We start from the raw sequence: 18,090 nt of genomic DNA, 5'->3' as shown, positions 1-18,090 counted from the left end.
GGGCAGCTCTCGGAGTTGCAATGGAAACTGATTTTATAGAATCTGACTCCAGTACCTGCAGTGGTAAGTGGTTCCACTGCCAGGGGTTCCTCTGCAGCTTCCAGAGAACTTAATACCTGAAGGCGGCAGCAGCAGCAGCAGCGTGGTATAACCCAAATCAGCTATCCCGACCAATAGCTTGTAACAAATCTAAACTAGCCTCCGTTCAGCGGTTAGTGTAACCCAGCAACTGCCTTGAAACTGCTGAAGGCAGCAACTTACTAAGTAGAAGGCGGCATGTTCCTGAAACTCCCCTCCCCTTCTCCCTGTAGCCATGCCCCCTGGGGCTAGGCGGGGGCAGAATGGGAGTGTGACCACAGGGCTTTAGGCACTACGTCATATGGACCAGCTCAGCGCAGGGTTAGACAACACTTAACATGGCTGTGGCCTCTGCTGAAAAGGCTGCCCTCCATTAGACAACTCAGGCACTTGAACCGTCTAGCCCAAGCCTCTAACAGCAACCCTAGCGTACAGATTTCACCCAGCAGTGACCTCCAGCAGGGCTGGAAGCTGAGCCATGACACCGCTTCAAAAAGCAAAGCCTCTCCTCTACCTGCAAACCAGCCCCAGGGTGCAGGGGGTCATTTTGTGTGGTGGCACTGCTAGAATTTGGAGGGAGGGCTAGGAGAGAGAACCCTGGGGGGAATGTTGCACCAAAAAATTAAAAATTCTGCACACAGTATTTGAAAAGTCTGCAAAATTCTGCACATTTTATTTGTCAAAATAACACGCACCTACCAGTTTCCATTATTTTGGTAATTTATTTCAAAATAGGTGTCAGCAAGTATGTCTGTAACAATATGGACACTAAAAAAGATTCAGGAAATGTTTTTTGACAAATAGGTGCCTTACTAAAACTATAGAACTCTGTGTAATAATTCATTTAAACTGCAGTACAGAACTGTATTTCTCACCACCACCAGCACCTCCAAAGCAGTGCAAAGGCTTGGGGGAGTTAGGGGTAACAGAGAGCTGAGGGAAGTAATTGCTAGGGAGGGGCCTGAGTGTGAAGTTGCGGGGATTGTTGGGCTTGGGTGGGAGAAGTATGGAACAAGTTTTTTTGAGAGGGGTGGGGAGATTGTTAGGGAGCCTCTGCTGTGCAGCCCCTGGCTGCTCCCATTCAGTCAGGCACATCTGCCTGTCCCCATAGGGCCATGCACCCCCCAGCTCCATGTGTCCTTCCACTCCTCTGTCTCTATACCCCACTCCCATGTGTCCCTGCACCCCCACCCCACATCCCCAGGTGTCCTTGTGCCCCCACATAGTTACCCCTCATCCCCACGTGTCCCTGTGCCCCACACCTCCACTCAGCTACCCCATACCCCATATGTTGCTGCACCCCCACCCTGTGTCCCTGTGCCCCCACGCAGATACCCCCTTACCCCCATGTGTGTCTATACCCCACGATCCCAGGTGGCCCTGTGCCCCCATCCAGATACCCCTCATCCCCATGTGTCCCTGCACCTCCTCCCCTGTGTCCCTCAGGGCCCTGCACCTCCACTCTCATTCACTCCCTGCCCCAGTCTGTCCTCTCTCAATATCCCTTATGAACCTGTCTGTGACACACACACCACCAGCAGCCCCATATGCCCCACACTCTGTCTCTTTCCACCCCACTCCCCACTGTACCGTGTCTCCTGACCTGGCCCCATGGGCAGGGTGCTACCTTCACTTCCCTATCAGCAGCTGGGGCTGGCCCTGGAGCAGCTGTTTGGGTCTAGTGCCAGAGTGGCCCCTGGTGGGCAAAAGGCATAACTTCAGCAAATTTCCCTCAAGTTATTTACTGCAGGGGAAAAAATATTCCTCTTGGCCCATGAATGCTGCATATGTGCACAATTCCCCCAGGCGTAAACACTGCAGCCAGCAATAGCACCTGCAGCTGTTCTGTACTATTTGTTAGCTAAGTCTTTAAATACTTTGGGCCCAAACTCTCAGGTACATTAAGGCCCCATTCACATCCCTGGCCACATAAAGGAGTCCTAGGGTGTTGCTGCACAGCAGCTGTGGGTGTCATTTGCCGCTCATGTAGACATATCTGCACTTTAGAAAACAGCAGAGAAAGGATGCCCCAGAGTGGGTTTCAGAAGCATGCCTGCCTGGCCCACTGCCCATGTACACTCACTTATGTAGCCTACACAGAAACTCAGGCTGCAGCATCCTCACTTCTACTTTTAGTAAGCTAGGTAGAGTAGAGCTAGTGCAGGTATATTGCGACAAGCTGCAGCGCACACAGCACCCCCTGGAATGAGACTCAGGCCTTCTAAATCTAGTTTTGGTGTATTTTCTCTCATTTAAGTGTGTGGGGGGGAGAAGTATGTTCAACAAAGGTAGGTAGCAACAGCACTGCATGAGCTAACAAACTTCCCTTTATATTTAAAAACATTTATGCTTCCTTTGTTCCTGGACTATATCCTGGCAGTGTAACACATCACAGCTTTCAGAAGGTGAATAGGTAAAGTGGGATGACAGTATTGATTTGGGGCATCTTCCCTGCAAGAATTCTTTTCATCCTATTGAATGTTTCAAGAGGGCAGCCATCAATGGTTAGTGGCAGGGTAGGAGAAATCCAAGAATAAATATTCTATTATGACATTAATTAGATGTTAACAGGAGCGGCGCCAGAGCTTCTGGCGCCCTAGGCAGAATTTGTGGAGCAGCATTTTGTGCGCTCCCCACAAGGCTCGCGGGAGTTTCCGGTTCCGCTCCCATCGCACCGCCGAAGAAGGACCCTCCGCCGAAATGCCGCAGGTGACAGTGGCAGTCATTGAGCTGCTCAATTGCCTGCCGCTGTTTTCCGTGGCACGTTGGCAGAAAGTCCCTCTTTGGTGGCGTGACGGAAGCGGAACCGATGCTCCCATGGGAAGCGCACAAAATGTCGCCCCCCCCCGAATCCTGGTGCCCTAGGAACCGCCTAGGGTCACTTAATGGAAGCGCCAGCCCTGGCTGTTAAGTAGCAGAAATATGAGTAGAGCATTACAAGAGAAACTTTCCTGAATAAGAGCACTGTGTTTTACCTGTGAAAAGATCAGTCCAGTTAACTGCTACACTGGTGTAATTAACTACTTTAACCCCACACTGCTTACTTGTAATTAACATGACAGTCAAAACCCATAAGGGATTTTTGTACATCTTCTCCCTGCCCCAAAGAGGAACTGGTAGTACAGTAGTGCAGACATTTCCAAAACACTAACAGAACATCAGCAAGAAGTGACAAGTTCTCTGTATTTGAAGCCCAGGGATGACCCTTGTTTTCCAGCAATACAACAGTGAGGTAGAATGTATGAAACTGATGAGTTCCTTATGCCATGTAAGCCACATTTCTCTGTACACAAGCTACGCTGATGCCTCTGCTTGAAATAACGAGGGAGGAGTTTGCTTCCTTTGGCTGTGCAGCCCATTAACATCACAGAATAAAGAGTCTTCTTGCGTGTTGCTAAGCAGAAACATTTTCCATCATAGAGCTGTTTTCTGGAGAACGTAGCCTTTTCCAGGTGGAACTCCAGCTTTCAATGCTTCTGGCCAGCTCTGGGTCTCATAGTAAGTTGATAAGGCATCAAAGACTGTCAAAAAGAGTGATCAAGATCAGTCTAAATACAGCAATCACTGGAAATCTGGGCTTGTTTGTCACTGGTTAGAACAACAAAGGCTGGAACAGCTGACAGCAGCCAGGCATCGTTGCTATTGTTTAGAATCTGATGGGCAGGCAACCTAGGAAACTTGTTTGTCACCTATCGGTAGCTAAAGATGAATGGCATTAGGAAATTCTGCCTTCTAGCTGACAGCCATGCTGACCTCCTGACAAGCCACCATGCATCAACTACAGCTTCCTGGAAAAGCAGAACATACCAGGGCCTCTCCCCTAAGAACAGCTTCTCCAGTCACACTTCCGTGTTTCCTGATGCTGCTCTTCAAGTTTTGTAACTTTAAGGTGAACACTGTCACATTTATTGAACTTGGCCCAACTTTTCACACTTGGGTGCCTCAAGATAGCGGCGTGCTCCAGAGCGTTAGAAAAAACGATCAGGCCCCTTCAGCAGCTGCCTACAATGGGCGTAGCTTCTGGCACTCGTGTTTGAGAACCTTGGCATTTCCATTTAAGGCAAGCTGATGTGAGTACTACTTCCTGTGCCTGCATCTACTCCTCACTGATTAGACCATCTTAGACTTGTGTCTTCTAATGCATTCAACAAATACATGCAGACTCTAGCCATTTGCTTGTAGCTTCCCCATCCCACCACACACACACCTACCTATCCTAGGCAGTATTTTGGATGCTCCTCTTCATTATCCTTTCCTCCTCACACCACACCTTCATTGCAACATATATGGACAGCACCAGGGGGTTCCCCAATACAGCAACCCTACTGAGATGTGCAAGGCAGCTCCAAACCCAGCCGCTCGTCTGAGCAGCAGCAATACACAATATTTTGCTAATAGGGAGAGGGGAATTTTGGGCTCAAGGGAAAATGGTAACTCATTTTCCCACCCCACTGCAATTACTGCCCTCAGTCCTTCGAGGATGTTCATGAGTCAGGGAGCGGTTCTCCAGCCTGAATACTGCACTGATCGGCAGCATCCAGTCGTAGTCGTAGTCGGACTAGTTCTTAGCAAATAGGTGTTTGCTTTGCCGAGCTAACAATCAGTGGCACTTCTGCTGGCAATGGTAACGTGAGCTGGCACTGCCACTGAACTAGCCTTCCAGCAGAGTGAGGGGCCACATACCCATGTTAAGGCAGAGGGACGGGAAAGCTTCCACCTGCTGTACCTGTACAGAAGACAAACTGGAATCTAGGCCCCACCACACACACAGCCGTATCTCCCCTTCTTTTGTTGTTCTAGTCCAATGAACGCTGGAGCATGAACTTTCCTCCCCGTTCCCTGGCCCGTGATTGAGACCATGGTGTAGAGCTCTGGCCTGTAGCTGCATTCTGGCAATAACCAGCCTGGGAGCCATACCTTGATTGATTGCTAACGTCTCTGAATGATAGTTCTTCACGTTGGCGTTCTTCACCATGTACTCGGCAATGGGCAGCCGAGCTGTCTGCAAGGACTGCTCCTGTGCCTTCTGCAAGGTCAGTTTCTGGAAGTCAAAGTACGAGATGATGCACAAGCACGCACCTTGACCTTTTTCAGTCTGACGGCCTCATAACACACACATTGCCCTTTGCTTAGGAGGGGCTAGGTGTGTGGGAGACAGGCCCATGCCCTCCAGGGCTGGGTAAAACCAATTAAGACAGACTGGAGCTGTCCCTGCTACATCCCTCCATTCCCCGTGGAAATTGCCACCCCAGAAGGGACCGGGGCACCAGCTGTCTGCAGCAGGCAGTTCTGGAACAACGTGCCCCCCGGGGAAGTTCCTTCCCAACCCCCAAGGGGCAGAGGTTAGCTCATCCCTGAAGCATGAACACTGATCTCCCTCCCGGAAGGTTGCGAGGGGAACTGCCAGCCACACACAAGCAATGGGCAGGCCGCTGCCTGTAAGGCCATTCAGGACAATAATCTCCTGCCACTTTCTCATCCCATTTCTACCCTCCATCCCCCCACCCACCTGGCAGAAGGTGAATGAGTGGAAACAGATGGACACTGGAATCCAGTCTTCTTTGATCGCTCTCCAGCTGAGACTAGACCTGCGTTTGGTGTGGGGGACAAGTTCTGTTGCCTTGTCTGTGGCACCTAGTGGGAGTGGCTCTCCGTTTGGCTCCTTTCTCTCAGGGAAATCCCCTCAGCCAGTTCATTCCCTCCCTGGGGGCCAGCCGGATGTGGGCTCGGGCAGGGTCCCAACCTGCCATTCCCCTGCTCAAGGCCTGTACGAAGCCATGAGCACAGACCGAGTCAGTCTGATCAGCCATGTGCTGGGGGATTCAGCTCTGTCTCCCTGGAATCGACAGCCTCCTGGCACTCCCAGAGCCTTGCAGACAGGAAAGGAAGGAGGCAGTAGGCCAGAAGCGATGCTTGCCGGGAGTAGAGGAATGGACGGCGCGGACATCTGCACCAGCTAGTGAGGATGTATTTTCCACTGACACCACATGATCTGTGGGGCTCCATCCTTGCACCTGGATTCCCAGATAGCACCAGTAACTGGCAGTTCCTGTCACTATCAACCACAGGCCAGGAGCCTGTAGACATTCCTCCCAAGCATGGCTCCTGCATCTAGGTGTTTGTTGCCTCCAGGCTAGACTGCGGCATGCACTCTACCAGGGCTAGGCCCTCAAAAATAGTTAAGTCCCTAATGCCCACTGCCTTCACTGGGAGTTAGGGGTCTACATACTCTGATGGCGTGGGCCTCATGGATGATCTTTAAATTGTGATTTGTCTGGGCCTTGCCAGTCATACATCCCGCACATCTGTCACCCAGACCGTGGCCCAAGAGTGCCTCTCAGCTAAGAGAGACATGCTGTCAGAACCTGGGTTTAGCACCTCCAGGACAGAGGCAATGGGAAGCATCCTCTACCTATGGACTCCATGCCCCTTGGAAGGCACCACATTTAAATCTCCAGGGTACAAGGCGAGACATTTATTCGAGTTTGGTGCCAGATGCTATGGAACTTACATCACACACTTGAAACACTTTAACACTGCGAGCCAGCGGCTTTCTAAACCACTGACTTATCTGGCCTCTGGTAATTTGTGTCACCAAAGATGTCCAACAGTGGGACATGTATGGTCCCAAACCTACAGAGGGATGGAGCCGTTCCCCACTGGAACTCTTCGTGGTGCAGGGGTCCATGCTTGCATATCTGACTCAGGAGGGAGCCTCAGAGATTAGGAGAGATGGCATGACTGGAAGTCACCAAACTTATGTTTACGATATAGTTTTGTGACCATACATTAGGAATCGTTTGCAATAACCTGATCGCACTGCTAGTGAAGAGGAGAAAACTGCATGACTTCCGGCATCATTTCCTGCCAGGGGCTCCACTAGTGTTGGCTGAGGGTGCCATGGGATTTTGTAAGTGTTTGGTGCAGCTTCCACCAAGAACTCACCTTCTGAATGCTTTCATCCACGAGCCCGCCGAGGACATACACTCTGTGGGGCTCAATGTCCTGCAGAGCTAGAAAGTGCCACAGTTAAACAGAACACTAGGCTGGTTAGCAGTAGCCGATCTACTGTAGAGGAGTGATTGGCTCAAACTGTTCTCTCTGCACAAGCTGGGCCCCATGTGATCCAGGAAGCTGGGGCAGTGAAGTGTGCTGCAGAAGCAACCCCATGCCCCAGAACTGTGCGCCGTACCCTAAGCTTGTATTGGAGGACAGGGTCTAACCCTAATGGTTACAAAGGAAACTGTCAAAACATGAAGATCTGCCTGAGTCTGCAGAGAGCCTGAAACAACCACTCAGTGGTGGGCTGAAAATGGAGAAATCTGAAGATGCAAATTGCAGTGGCAACGCTTGTTAAGTCTTTCACTCCTGATCGCTTTGACTTGCAGCTTGTGTGCTTACCCTACAATGCCAGAGAGCCAAGCCTCACCACATGCCAAAGGCCCCAACTGTATCTACCAAAGTTTCCCACACCCACCCTTCAACAGCTTCCATAGACCCGATCCACACTTCCACTACGAAATTCTGCATCAGGCTGTCAGTTAAAAATAGAGAAGCAGCATATAATACATTCAATAGCAAGCCACAAAGGGGATGCTGCAGCAACTGTTTTATTTTCATATTTAATTCAGTAAAACCCTCTCTTCAAGACGGATCTGAAACAGCCACCGAATTTCCAGCCTGCTGTTCTGGAGTACTGCAAAGTGCAAGGTTCTAACCACACGGCACATGGGTCAAGACATTGATATTAATGGGAGTTAGGCATCTAAATATCTTCAAGGATCTGGGGCTAAAACCTTCATTCACTGCTGGGACATTTTGAGCATTGATTAGTGTAGATCAGATCCAGATGAGATCCCAGCTACATCAGTTAGGAACTGATCTGTCTGAAGTAGTCTTAAACACGGTTTAAGAAAAGCTTTCAAACCAAACCAATCTTAGGTCAATTTATTTTTTTTAAATAAATTCTAGATTTTAACAACCTGAGTTTTCTCCTGCCACAGCTCCCCCAAACAAGCAAAGGACTCACCATTCTCAGAGTCAGGAGTGAGGTAGACAATCGTCTCTAAAGGAAATAGGTCAAGGTAACTTTCTGGAGTGGTATCCATCTGAAAAATGCAAAGGGAGAACACATATGTGAAATAGACAAGAAGTATCTTCAGCTAGAGTCCAATACCATTCTCAGACATGAAGCGTATCAGAATTGGTCAGGCCTCTGGGTCATTCAATCCCACAAAGGTAAGATATTTTTCAGAAGAAACTAACGCACATACCACATCTATAAATACCACTGGTAATTTTCAAGTTTTGTTAAATTCTTTCCTGAGCAAAATTAGCAGACATATTGAAGGAAAGAGATTAGCAATAATCCTAATTAACTAACTTCACTGCCTCTGTTGAGAATTAGAATATCGTCCATGATTAGTTATCGCAAAGTCATGCATTTTCCCCCTTTAACTGCCCAGTTTGTGAAGTTTGTTGGAAGGAATAGAGCTCAGTTGTATCCAGGGGTCAGGTCCCCATGGTGCCAAGTGCTGTGTACACACACAAGACAAAAAGATAGGCCCTGTCCTAAAGAGTTTAGTGGGCTTGATTCATTCCTCAGTTGCTCTGGCTTTTTCCCATGGAGACGCTGGCTGAGGGATCTGAGTTTTATTCCCACAGACCAGCTGTGAGACCACTTGTAGGGCAAGCCATGTAGGCCAAAATTTCTCATCAACTGCTCCTCTACAATTCCACCAATGGCAACGGAGTTTCCCAGGTGCCACTATCTGAAGACAGGGTTACACAGATTTAGCTAAGGTCATAGTTTGGCCTACAAAGTCTGACCTTGGGTGCAGAAGAAAAAACCCAGCTTGACTCTGACATTCTAGGCTGAGGTTGCAGGGCTGGCTGTTAGGAAAAGCCTCGTTTTACTTGTGAGCTGGACAAGTCTGATGTGAAGTCCAAGATCCAACAACCATGGAACACCCCTCTTGCTGCAGGCCATATTCCAAATATAATCACACATGAAGCCGAACCTCAGTTAGCAATGAAAACGGAACACGTGAATTGACACAGTGGGTCAGATCCAGGTTCCATCTCACCCAGTATCTTGTCTCTACCAGGGGCCAGCAACAGATGCATCAAAGGAAGGTGCAAATACCACGCATCTGCCCAAAAAAACAAACCAAAACAAACAAACAAAAAAGTGTCTCGCCAATGCAGCAGGGGCTGTCTTTTTGTTCTGTGTTCACACAGCACCAACCACAATGGGGCCCTGGGCCACGGCTGGGGCTGCTTGGCACTTCAGCAATGCAAATCATTAATAATAATAATTTCCATGTCATCTGCAGCAGCTCTTGTCACATTACTGATTTGAACTGGGACCGTTTAGAACATGGTTGCAACCGACGTCCTGTAGTGGCACCAAATCTTGTATAAAGGCGGTCAAATGAGATGTCTAAGACAGGGTTATGGGTTGCTGGTTATGATTATGTTGTCTATATGTGTGTATCAGTTTTGTAGTTGAAGTTATGAATATTGGCTCTGTACTGTCTGTATTTCAGACTTATGCTATGCTTCTGGGAAACATCCCAGACAAGTTGGTGTTACCTCTGCCTAGCCTGCTTGATGGCCCATTAAGGACCATCAGCTATATAACTGACCCATGGAGAGAAGGCAGATACACCTTGTAACTCAGCAAAGTATGCAGGTACTTGCCCATGTGATTCCAGATTCCATTTCGCTGTAATTTTCCACAGTAAGAACAAAGAGGTGATCTTACATCTGGAAAAGACTATAAAAGGCTCATGCCTCCTATCCATCTTGTCTTCAATCCTGCTTCTTATCTCTGGAGGGGCTTTGCTACAGACAGAAGCTCTGAACAAAGGACTGAATGACCCATCCCAGCTGTGGATGTTCTCCAGAGACTTGATTTAAACCTGCAGTTTATTCCATCACTGCTACAAGCCTGAACCAAGAACTTTGCCATTATTGTATGTAATTGATTCCATTTAACCAATTCTAGCTCTCATCTATATCTTTTTCCTTTTATGAATAAACCTTTAGATTTTAGATTCTAACGGATTGGCAACAGCATGATTTGTGGGTAAGATCTGACCTGTATATTGACCTGGATCTGGGGCTTGGTTCTTTGGGATCGAGAGAACCTTTTTTTCTTTTACTGGGGTATTGGTTTTCATAACCATTGATCTCCATGACGAGTGGCACTGGGGGTGATACTGGGAAACTGGAGTGTCTAAGGGAATTGGCACTCTCAGCTGGGTCCCACCAGAACCAGCATCGTTACAGCTCTACACTCAGTTTATGATCCCACTGAGTGAAATTCACTTGTTTCATTGGCTTTGAATAAGACACAGCTGCTATGTTCATATGAGGGGCATACGAAAAGGTACAACGAAGAAGGGAAAGATTCTAGCTTGTGTTACTGCGTTTTAAAAACAGTCTTTTAGATTATATAGATATGAGTCACAGGAGCAACACGTTCTGCTGCGTACAAGGGGCAGTCGTCAAGGTCTTGTACAATTCACTCTTGTCAGTTACTTTTACGATACTTACGAGGTAATTGGAAAACCCATCGTTCATTCGTAAGCACTCTTCAGAAATAGGACTGCCTGCCACAAATCCAGTAAGGCAAATCCAAAATGGCTTTCCAGCTTTCTTGTTGGAACCATACAGCCTCCTTATCTGAGCAGCAAGGCGACTTATTTCCTTCCAAGAGAGAATGAACATCTGCACACAACTGGCCCAGATGGGTACAAGCTCAGAGCTACGGGCACCACTTCCTCCCAACTCAGGCCCAGCGTGGAGATCTCCCATCACAGCACAGGTCCGGCCCAGCCCAGCTTAGTGTGCAGAAGATGAGGAGGTGTCCGAGCTCCTGGATTAGCGGGTGTTTAAAACATAGGCGCCAACTTTCCCAGGCGCTGGCGAGTGCTCGCGCCCCTCCCGGCCCCGCCCTGACTCCACTCTTTCCCCACCCCCATTCCAACCCTTCCCCAAAGTCCCTGCCCCAACTGCACCCCCTCCTTGCCCCTATTGGATCCCCTTCCCCAAATCCCCACCCCAGCCCCACCTCTTCCCCGAGCACGCCGTGTTCCCCTTCCTCTCCGTCACTTCCAGCTGCGCGGGGGTGGAAATCGGGCATGTGGCGCACTCAGGGGAGGAGACAGCGGTGGAGCGGAGGTGAAGTGGGCAGGGGGATGTGGAGCTGCCAGTAGGTGCAGAGCACCCACCAATTTTTCCCCCGTGGGTGCTCCAGCCCCGGAGCACCCACGGAGTCAGCACCTATGGTTTTAAAGGCCATTTTTCATGAGGGACAGTGGAGATTTATGCTGGGCAGGGAGAGTGGGGTAACCGAGGCTCTGTTCTGCCCCGGGCCTTTGGATTCCCCTCCTGTGCGCTGCGTTTCAGAGAAAGAGCGTGCCAAGGGCAGGGACACACTGCCTGGGTACAAAGCAGGCCAAGGACAGAAGGGCCAATCAGATACTCCCTTGCCCCTTACAATCTAGCTCTGATCTCATTGGTTATTTAAAAGGAAACACCCTGGTTGTGTAGCAGACAAGTTTCAATAGCGGAAGCAAAAAAGAATCACCTGCCAAAAATGGATACATACAAATGAATTGTTCTTACCAGCCAGGCCCCCATCCCACAATGGGACCCGCTGGCTTGGCCCTGTGCAATGGGACCCACTGACGCGGGGTCTCTGCTAAATACCTCCCCCTGACCTCAGGGAGGTGCCTATACTGGCAGACCTCATTGTAAGATTCCTCCCCAAGAGGCTCATAAGCACTAGGGAGAGTTAGCGGTTGCAGAGCATACCTTGTGTGTCATGTGGCTGGTCATACTCAGATCTATACACAGCCAAGGTGCTGCCTCTTTGGCTGCCAGAAGCCGCTCCTTGGCGATCGTTTTTAAAACACGTTTGCTGTGCTGGTGAGCAATGCCTGGAAAGCAGAGCAGAGAGAGAGAGAGATGGGAGGGGAAGTGTTGGGGGAGTCAGGGAGAAAGAGGGAATTCAATCACTGAAATAATGCAAGCACCTGTAACGTTGCCTTAAATCCTGGGCCCCAGTACTCTTGTTGGGGTACTCAGAGGCGGACTGGCAGATGAGCTTTTTTCCATTTCCCTGTTTGGGTTCCCCACTCCCTCACTCCCCCACAGATCTGTTGGTGTGGGGGCAGGAGGATCTCCGTGGGTCACATCCCCTGATGAGGTACTTGCAGTAGAGAGAGGGACATATTAATGCTGTTGAACAAGGCACTGGCCAGATCTCTTGCGTAACACTGAATTCTGCTCACCCGTGCTCCAGGGAGACCAATTCAGCCTGGAAGAGGTGGAGAGAAGGGCTGCTAGGCTGATCAAGGGAATGGAGGGCCGATCTCACGAGAGGAGGCTCACAGAGCTTGGCTTGCTCCGCCCAGCGAAAGGAAAGCCGGGAGGGGATCCGATTGTTCTCTATAAACACACCAGGGGTAAACACCAGGGAGGATGAAGAACTACCGAGCCAAAGGACCATGTTGGCACATGAGCCAATGGGGATAAACTGGTCCAGAGTAAATTCAGGCTGGAAATGAGAAGAAGGTTTCTAGCCACCAGTGGGGCGAGGGTCTGGAACAACCTCCCAGCAGGATCCGTGGGGGCAGACAACCTGACTGCTTTCAGAATGGGCCATGACAAGTCCATGAACAAGATTATCCAGTGGAGTTACCTGGGAGAGCAGGGGACTGGACTCTCTGACCCAGAAGGGCCCTTGCAGTCCTGTGCTCCTTGGGTTCTCAGGGCTGAGCCTCGTGCCATGGAAAGAGAAGCTTGGTCTGGCAGGCAGCTGCCTCGCCATGTGATCTCCTCCCACTGAGGGCCATGGCAGGAGCAGAAAAGGGCTGTGGTTACAGAGAGGATCCAGGGATATGCAGCTTTCCTTATCCCCACTGTTTCTCACGTCTGTTCCACACCCCTGCACTACTGTGACCCTCACAAAAAAGGGGGCTCTCTCTCCAGGCTGGGAAATGCTGCCTCAAAGAAACACAAAGGGGATGGTTTGTTGGTTTCAATATGGCCATGCTCGGTCTTAGATCTCAGGGCTTGAAACAGATTTATAACAATGGCTGGTAAACTCTCACTCCAATTTCTTGGTAGCGTCCACACTAAATGATTGTTAAGTTTCAGCTTTTCCTTGAGGAGCTGCTGGCCTCAGAGAGGATTCTTGCTGCAGTAACTGCATGAAAAGAAGCCTCTGAAGAAGGGCCACATACAGATTGCTCCCGAGGAGAAATTTCTCAGATGGGAAAGGCATGACGAGGTGTCCCATTCCTAGACACTCGTACCTGAAGATGTTATCCAGCACTCACTTAAGCGTGTGAGTAACTTCACGCCGATAAGGATTCCCACTGAAGTACATGGGAACGCAGCAACATGAAGTACCCGCCTGCACAACATTAAGAATGTGTGCACATAAGTCTTTGTAGGCCTTAACAGGCAGGACATTTCATTTTGACGGTGATCAAAAACAACTCCAGGTAAAACTTACGTTTTAATAAAGCACAGGCCTCAAAAAAATCAAGGCTAATGTTCTAGGAGCTCATATAAGATCGGGTTGTAAAAAGGCAATATCATTATCTTGTGTTGGATTTAGTTCTATATTACAAGGGGGTTGGGCTCTTTATGAATGTGCCGAACTCCAGAGGTATTTCTGGACACGATGTTTGGTGGTTGCTTATTTTGAAGCAGTCTTAAAAATGGATTCCCCCCCACTCCTCATGTGTTAAAGGCCTGATACTGTGTTGTCAATAACCAGCAGAATCTTGGAGAACTCCCTCTGAACATCCATGGGCTTGTCTTTACCGCAGGGTTAACTCAAGTCTCATCCACACACACAAATCTGTGAGCAGGGTGGTATTTTCATTTGCAATGGCCAGCAGGACCAGAGGGACAGGCAGCAGGTCAAGTTAACACAGTCACTCTGTGCAGCTCCAGTGTTCTTCTGCAGTGTAGCCGCTTTCACTAGAGCTAGGCTAACTGGAGAGGACTGAACTCAAGCGCAGATCATTTGACTTAACTCCACAGTAAAAATAAAACATTGCCCTGGTCTACACTTGAAATTTAGGCTGACATAGCAACATCCCTCATGGGTGTGAAAAATCCACACCCCTGAGCGACCTCACCCTCAGTGTAGATGCAACTAGGTGCGTCCTAGGGAAGGTGGTGTTCCTACAGTGGTAGAAAAACCCCTTCCATCGGCGTATGCCGCATCTACACTACGACACTACAGTGCTGTTGCTATGCCCCATAGTCTCCATAGCGTAGACAAGGCCATAGGCTAAGAATCAAAGTCATTAAAACACATAGCCAGATTTACAGGTGCTGTAAGATTTCAGCTGGTGTACAGTGGTTGAGCTAACCCCATAGTTTTCAGTTTGCTTGTACCTTTATCTTCAGCGTGTTTAGCTTTTCTCTTCTCTTTTTCCTGTTTTCTCTTCTTCTTCTTTGCCGTAATTATTTTCTCCCAATGCCTCTGTTTCCTCAAAACATTCTTCTTTTAACACAAAAGAGAACAAAAGGATCTGAGAAGCTCAAGAAGATGCAAAAGATTTAAAGTGCCGACCTAACCAGTTTTTCTAAACCCCAGACCTAAGTTTGAGTCCACTTTCAGAAAAGGATGCCAAGTCTTTGGCTGCAGATTTGTGCACCCATAGCCCTGAATGTGTGCACACAAACTGAGTAGATCCCTACCTACCCAATTTGTGCACACAAATTTAGTTTTTGCTTGTGCAAAATCGTGGGTGCAAATAGACAGGCCGGACTGAAGCGTTGTTAAATGATTGGGCCTAAACAACAACATTTAGTGATGGATTTAAAAAAAATTGTTTTGAAAAGCATTTTTATCTTTTAAACTACTCCAGTAACAGTCAAGGAAACAAAGCCACAAATCAAGTCTATTTCTCTTGGTAAGAGCCTGTTCCAGCTAAACTTACTTGACTTCCAGGCCGCAAGATGAAGCCTCTACAAATATTTTCTTTGTTCCTGAATGACAGGTCTTGTTTACATCTAGATCTGACATGCATTTACCAAAGGAACACTGTCAAAATAAACACCATACAGCTAAAAAACCACCTTCCTTACCTGGCTCACATCATTAGAACAGAGCTTTGAAAGATCCACTATGCTTTCCCCTCGACTCCCATATTTGCGCTATTTCTTCCCTGCTTTGTACAAGTCTCTCAGCCTGGATGATGCAAACAGACTGGTCAGTTTCACAGCCTGGGGACCAATCTCTAGCAGGACGCGCCTGTGTTTGGGTTCCCAGTTCCACTAACGGGAAACGTTTACATGGGTTTGTTAAACGAAACATGGGTTGTTAAAGAATATAATTTCTAGTTTTAGTCGTTACTTTTAATAGATTCAGCATCTAGCTCTAACCTTGTGGGTAATGCTGTTAGACCCTGATCCTGCCATGGATCTGTACAGGCAGTGCTGTGTGCCCATGCAAACCCCCTGGCTGCAAGGGGCTGCCCATATTGGCCCACTGGCAGGATGAGGCCTTACCTTATACTGTACGTACCGAGTACCACTTCTCACTCCCCACAGGAAGGTCCTTTGGGCTGTCAAAGCCTGTGTCAATCTGCAGGAGCTGGAAGCTTTCACAGATGCTTTCCCTGTCCCCTTCATCATCCTGCCAGGTGACCTCGCATTCCCATTGTTGATCTGCTCCCCCGACAGGGTCACTCTCCTCTGTGTCATTCTCTGCATGTTTCATCATTGCTCTGGCACAGTGCAGAGTGGTGGCACTGCACAGAAAGGGAAGGTGATCAGAGTCTAATGGAGACTTTGCATGTTTAATTCAACATACCATATTGACCCTTCCTAGGCGCAACTCACACCTGGCAGTGGGGGGCGCGGGGGCAGAGAAAATCAAATGGCATTTCCACTGCTGCCCTACTTCAAGGCTTCTACTGGGGGAAAGCAGCTTTGGTCTGACCCCCCAGGAGCCTGCTAGGGAAGGCTGCAGCCCATTCAGGCTGCACCAGCTCTCAAAGGCTCCTCCAGAAAAGGGGAGGTTGTAGGAACCTTGAGCCACCAGGGGACTCCCTGGCCCAGTGTACACAGACCCTGGAGCAAATCTGGTCCCATACATCTTTAAACCCTGCTAGCTGAAAGTATAGGCAGTGGCATAAGCAGCCGTCGAGCAGGGATGAAAGCAAGAAGAGGTTTTGTACACTTCATGATTAATGAGCCTACAGGGTCACTAACAATGTGTGACACTCCCAAGGGACAGAGTCTGATGCAGACAGACTGCAGCACAATGGGATTATTAGAATGTGTGTGTGGCACTGGGACATTTCTCTCTAGAAAGGAAGTAACTAAGTAGGAAAGCAGACTGCAATTGACTAGCAGGTACAAATATAGCATCCCATAATCCAGAGGAACAAACTCATGACACACACAACCCTGCTCAGCTACATCTTCATTCTCCACATTTTTATAATAAAGCATAAAAAAATATTAAAAATAAGGTTCTGACATTTTTTACCCCAAAGCTGTGCAAACTTTTTCAAAACTGAACTGACCCTTCTTTGGAAGGGTGATGGTACTTGATCATTCCCTAGAGCTTAGTACATCTTATCCCTTTCGGGCAGGACTGTAACAGAAACAAAAGTGAAGCTGGCTTAATTGTATCTGTCTCTATTTGGCAAAAAGAACTTCAAACACTCCGTGCTATAAACTGCACCTGAAAAAGAGCTCGGGGTAGCTCAAAAGATTTTCTTTTTCACTAACAGAAGTTAGTCCAATAAAAGATATTAACTCACCCACCTTCTCGCTCTAATATCCTGGGACCAACATGGCTACAACTACACTGCAAACTACAAATAGCACACACTCTGTACGCCAAAAAGAAAAAAGCCACCAACCCATATTGCTGTTACCCCATCCACCCTTCCCTGCCCTCTTGGTTCAACCATCTATTGCCATCCTGAAACTAAGCTTTTGAAGGCAAGCATTGTATTTCATTGTCTGTCTATTCAGAGCCGAGCACTGTGATCTGGATGTGACCTCTAGGCACTGCTGTAATCACAATGCCTGCTGAACACAGACAAGCCCATGAAATTCCCAGCATTCCCCTCTCTATTACATATAATGGTCAGATTTTGCAGGCTCAGCTAAACTGCTTTAAATCCACAGTAACACCAGCACAGCCAAAGGAGTAAGGGAGTTACTGGACAGCTACACTGGTGTAGGAAATCAGAATTGGACCCCATGACTCTAAAATAAAAATACACATCTGGCCCTCAGCAATTCAGTAGTTACAGTAACAGGCTGTCCACAACCAGCTATGCGGAGGCAGAGACACTGTTTCATACTCTTTCATTCTTTACAGTCTGAATGTTTGCTACTCACCAGCCACACTTGGTCCCCTAGTGACAACGCCCAGCGCTCAGGACACAGCCACGTCCTAACACACCCTCACCTTTAAAAGGCTTGCGGGCACCAAACTCCCCATGTGATGGCTAGACTTAGTCATGTGGCTCAGCCTCAAGGTCCCTTCCTCTGCTGAGCCAACTGCATTCTGGGGGTTGTAGTCCTCATACTCTGAATACCTAACAGAATGAGCACCCTGGCCATCTAACATTGCTGGTTTTAAGCCCTGGGAAAGAAGACAGAAAGAGCTGCTCCTGCTCCTCTCTGGCTTTTTCCTAACCTGAAAGCAAAACTTTCTCCCCTTTACTAATGTTCTAAACCCTCTTTTCTGTTGGGGAATTTGGGGTCAGAGCGTTTTTGCTTTACATTTTCTTTCCATAGTTCATATTTCTTGGTATCTATACTTAGTTCAGGTTGTCTGACATTTCCCACTCTAAGCCCCTGTTGTCAGTTGCCTCTAACTTTGCCAAACTTTAAATAAGCACATAAGAACATAAGAATGGCCATACTGGGTCAGACCAATGGTCCATCTAGCCCAGTATCTGTCTACCGACAGTGGCCAATGCCAGGTGCCCCAGAGGGAGTGAACCTAAT

At 48.4% G+C, this 18,090-nt stretch overlaps 1 protein-coding gene across 3 annotated transcripts; it reads right to left on the bottom strand.

Moving 5' to 3' along the window:
• Nucleotides 1-721: 721 nt before the first annotated feature.
• Nucleotides 722-17,593, bottom strand: TRMT10B (tRNA methyltransferase 10B). Of its 3 annotated transcripts, none has more exons than XM_032778141.2 (9): nucleotides 17,476-17,593; nucleotides 15,641-15,866; nucleotides 14,506-14,611; nucleotides 11,902-12,026; nucleotides 10,639-10,791; nucleotides 8,108-8,186; nucleotides 7,024-7,091; nucleotides 4,996-5,119; nucleotides 722-3,599 (listed from the first exon to the last, which is right to left on the bottom strand). In XM_032778141.2, exons 2-9 carry the CDS (start codon nucleotides 15,836-15,838, stop codon nucleotides 3,493-3,495), a joined length of 960 nt encoding a protein of 319 aa, XP_032634032.1. In that variant the 5' UTR covers nucleotides 15,839-15,866; nucleotides 17,476-17,593; the 3' UTR covers nucleotides 722-3,492. The 3 variants fall into 3 exon arrangements, with proteins under 3 accessions (XP_032634032.1, XP_032634030.1, XP_074923504.1); XM_032778139.2 differs by having other exon boundaries at nucleotides 14,506-14,614; nucleotides 17,476-17,592; XM_075067403.1 differs by lacking the exon at nucleotides 10,639-10,791 and having other exon boundaries at nucleotides 2,930-3,599; nucleotides 14,506-14,614; nucleotides 17,476-17,592.
• Between the last annotated feature and the right edge of the window lie 497 nt (nucleotides 17,594-18,090).

This window comes from Chelonoidis abingdonii, chromosome 6, assembly GCF_003597395.2.
Source record: "Chelonoidis abingdonii isolate Lonesome George chromosome 6, CheloAbing_2.0, whole genome shotgun sequence".
In the NCBI taxonomy this organism is placed as follows: domain Eukaryota; kingdom Metazoa; phylum Chordata; order Testudines; family Testudinidae; genus Chelonoidis; species Chelonoidis abingdonii.
This window is presented reverse-complemented; position numbering and strand designations above follow the sequence as displayed.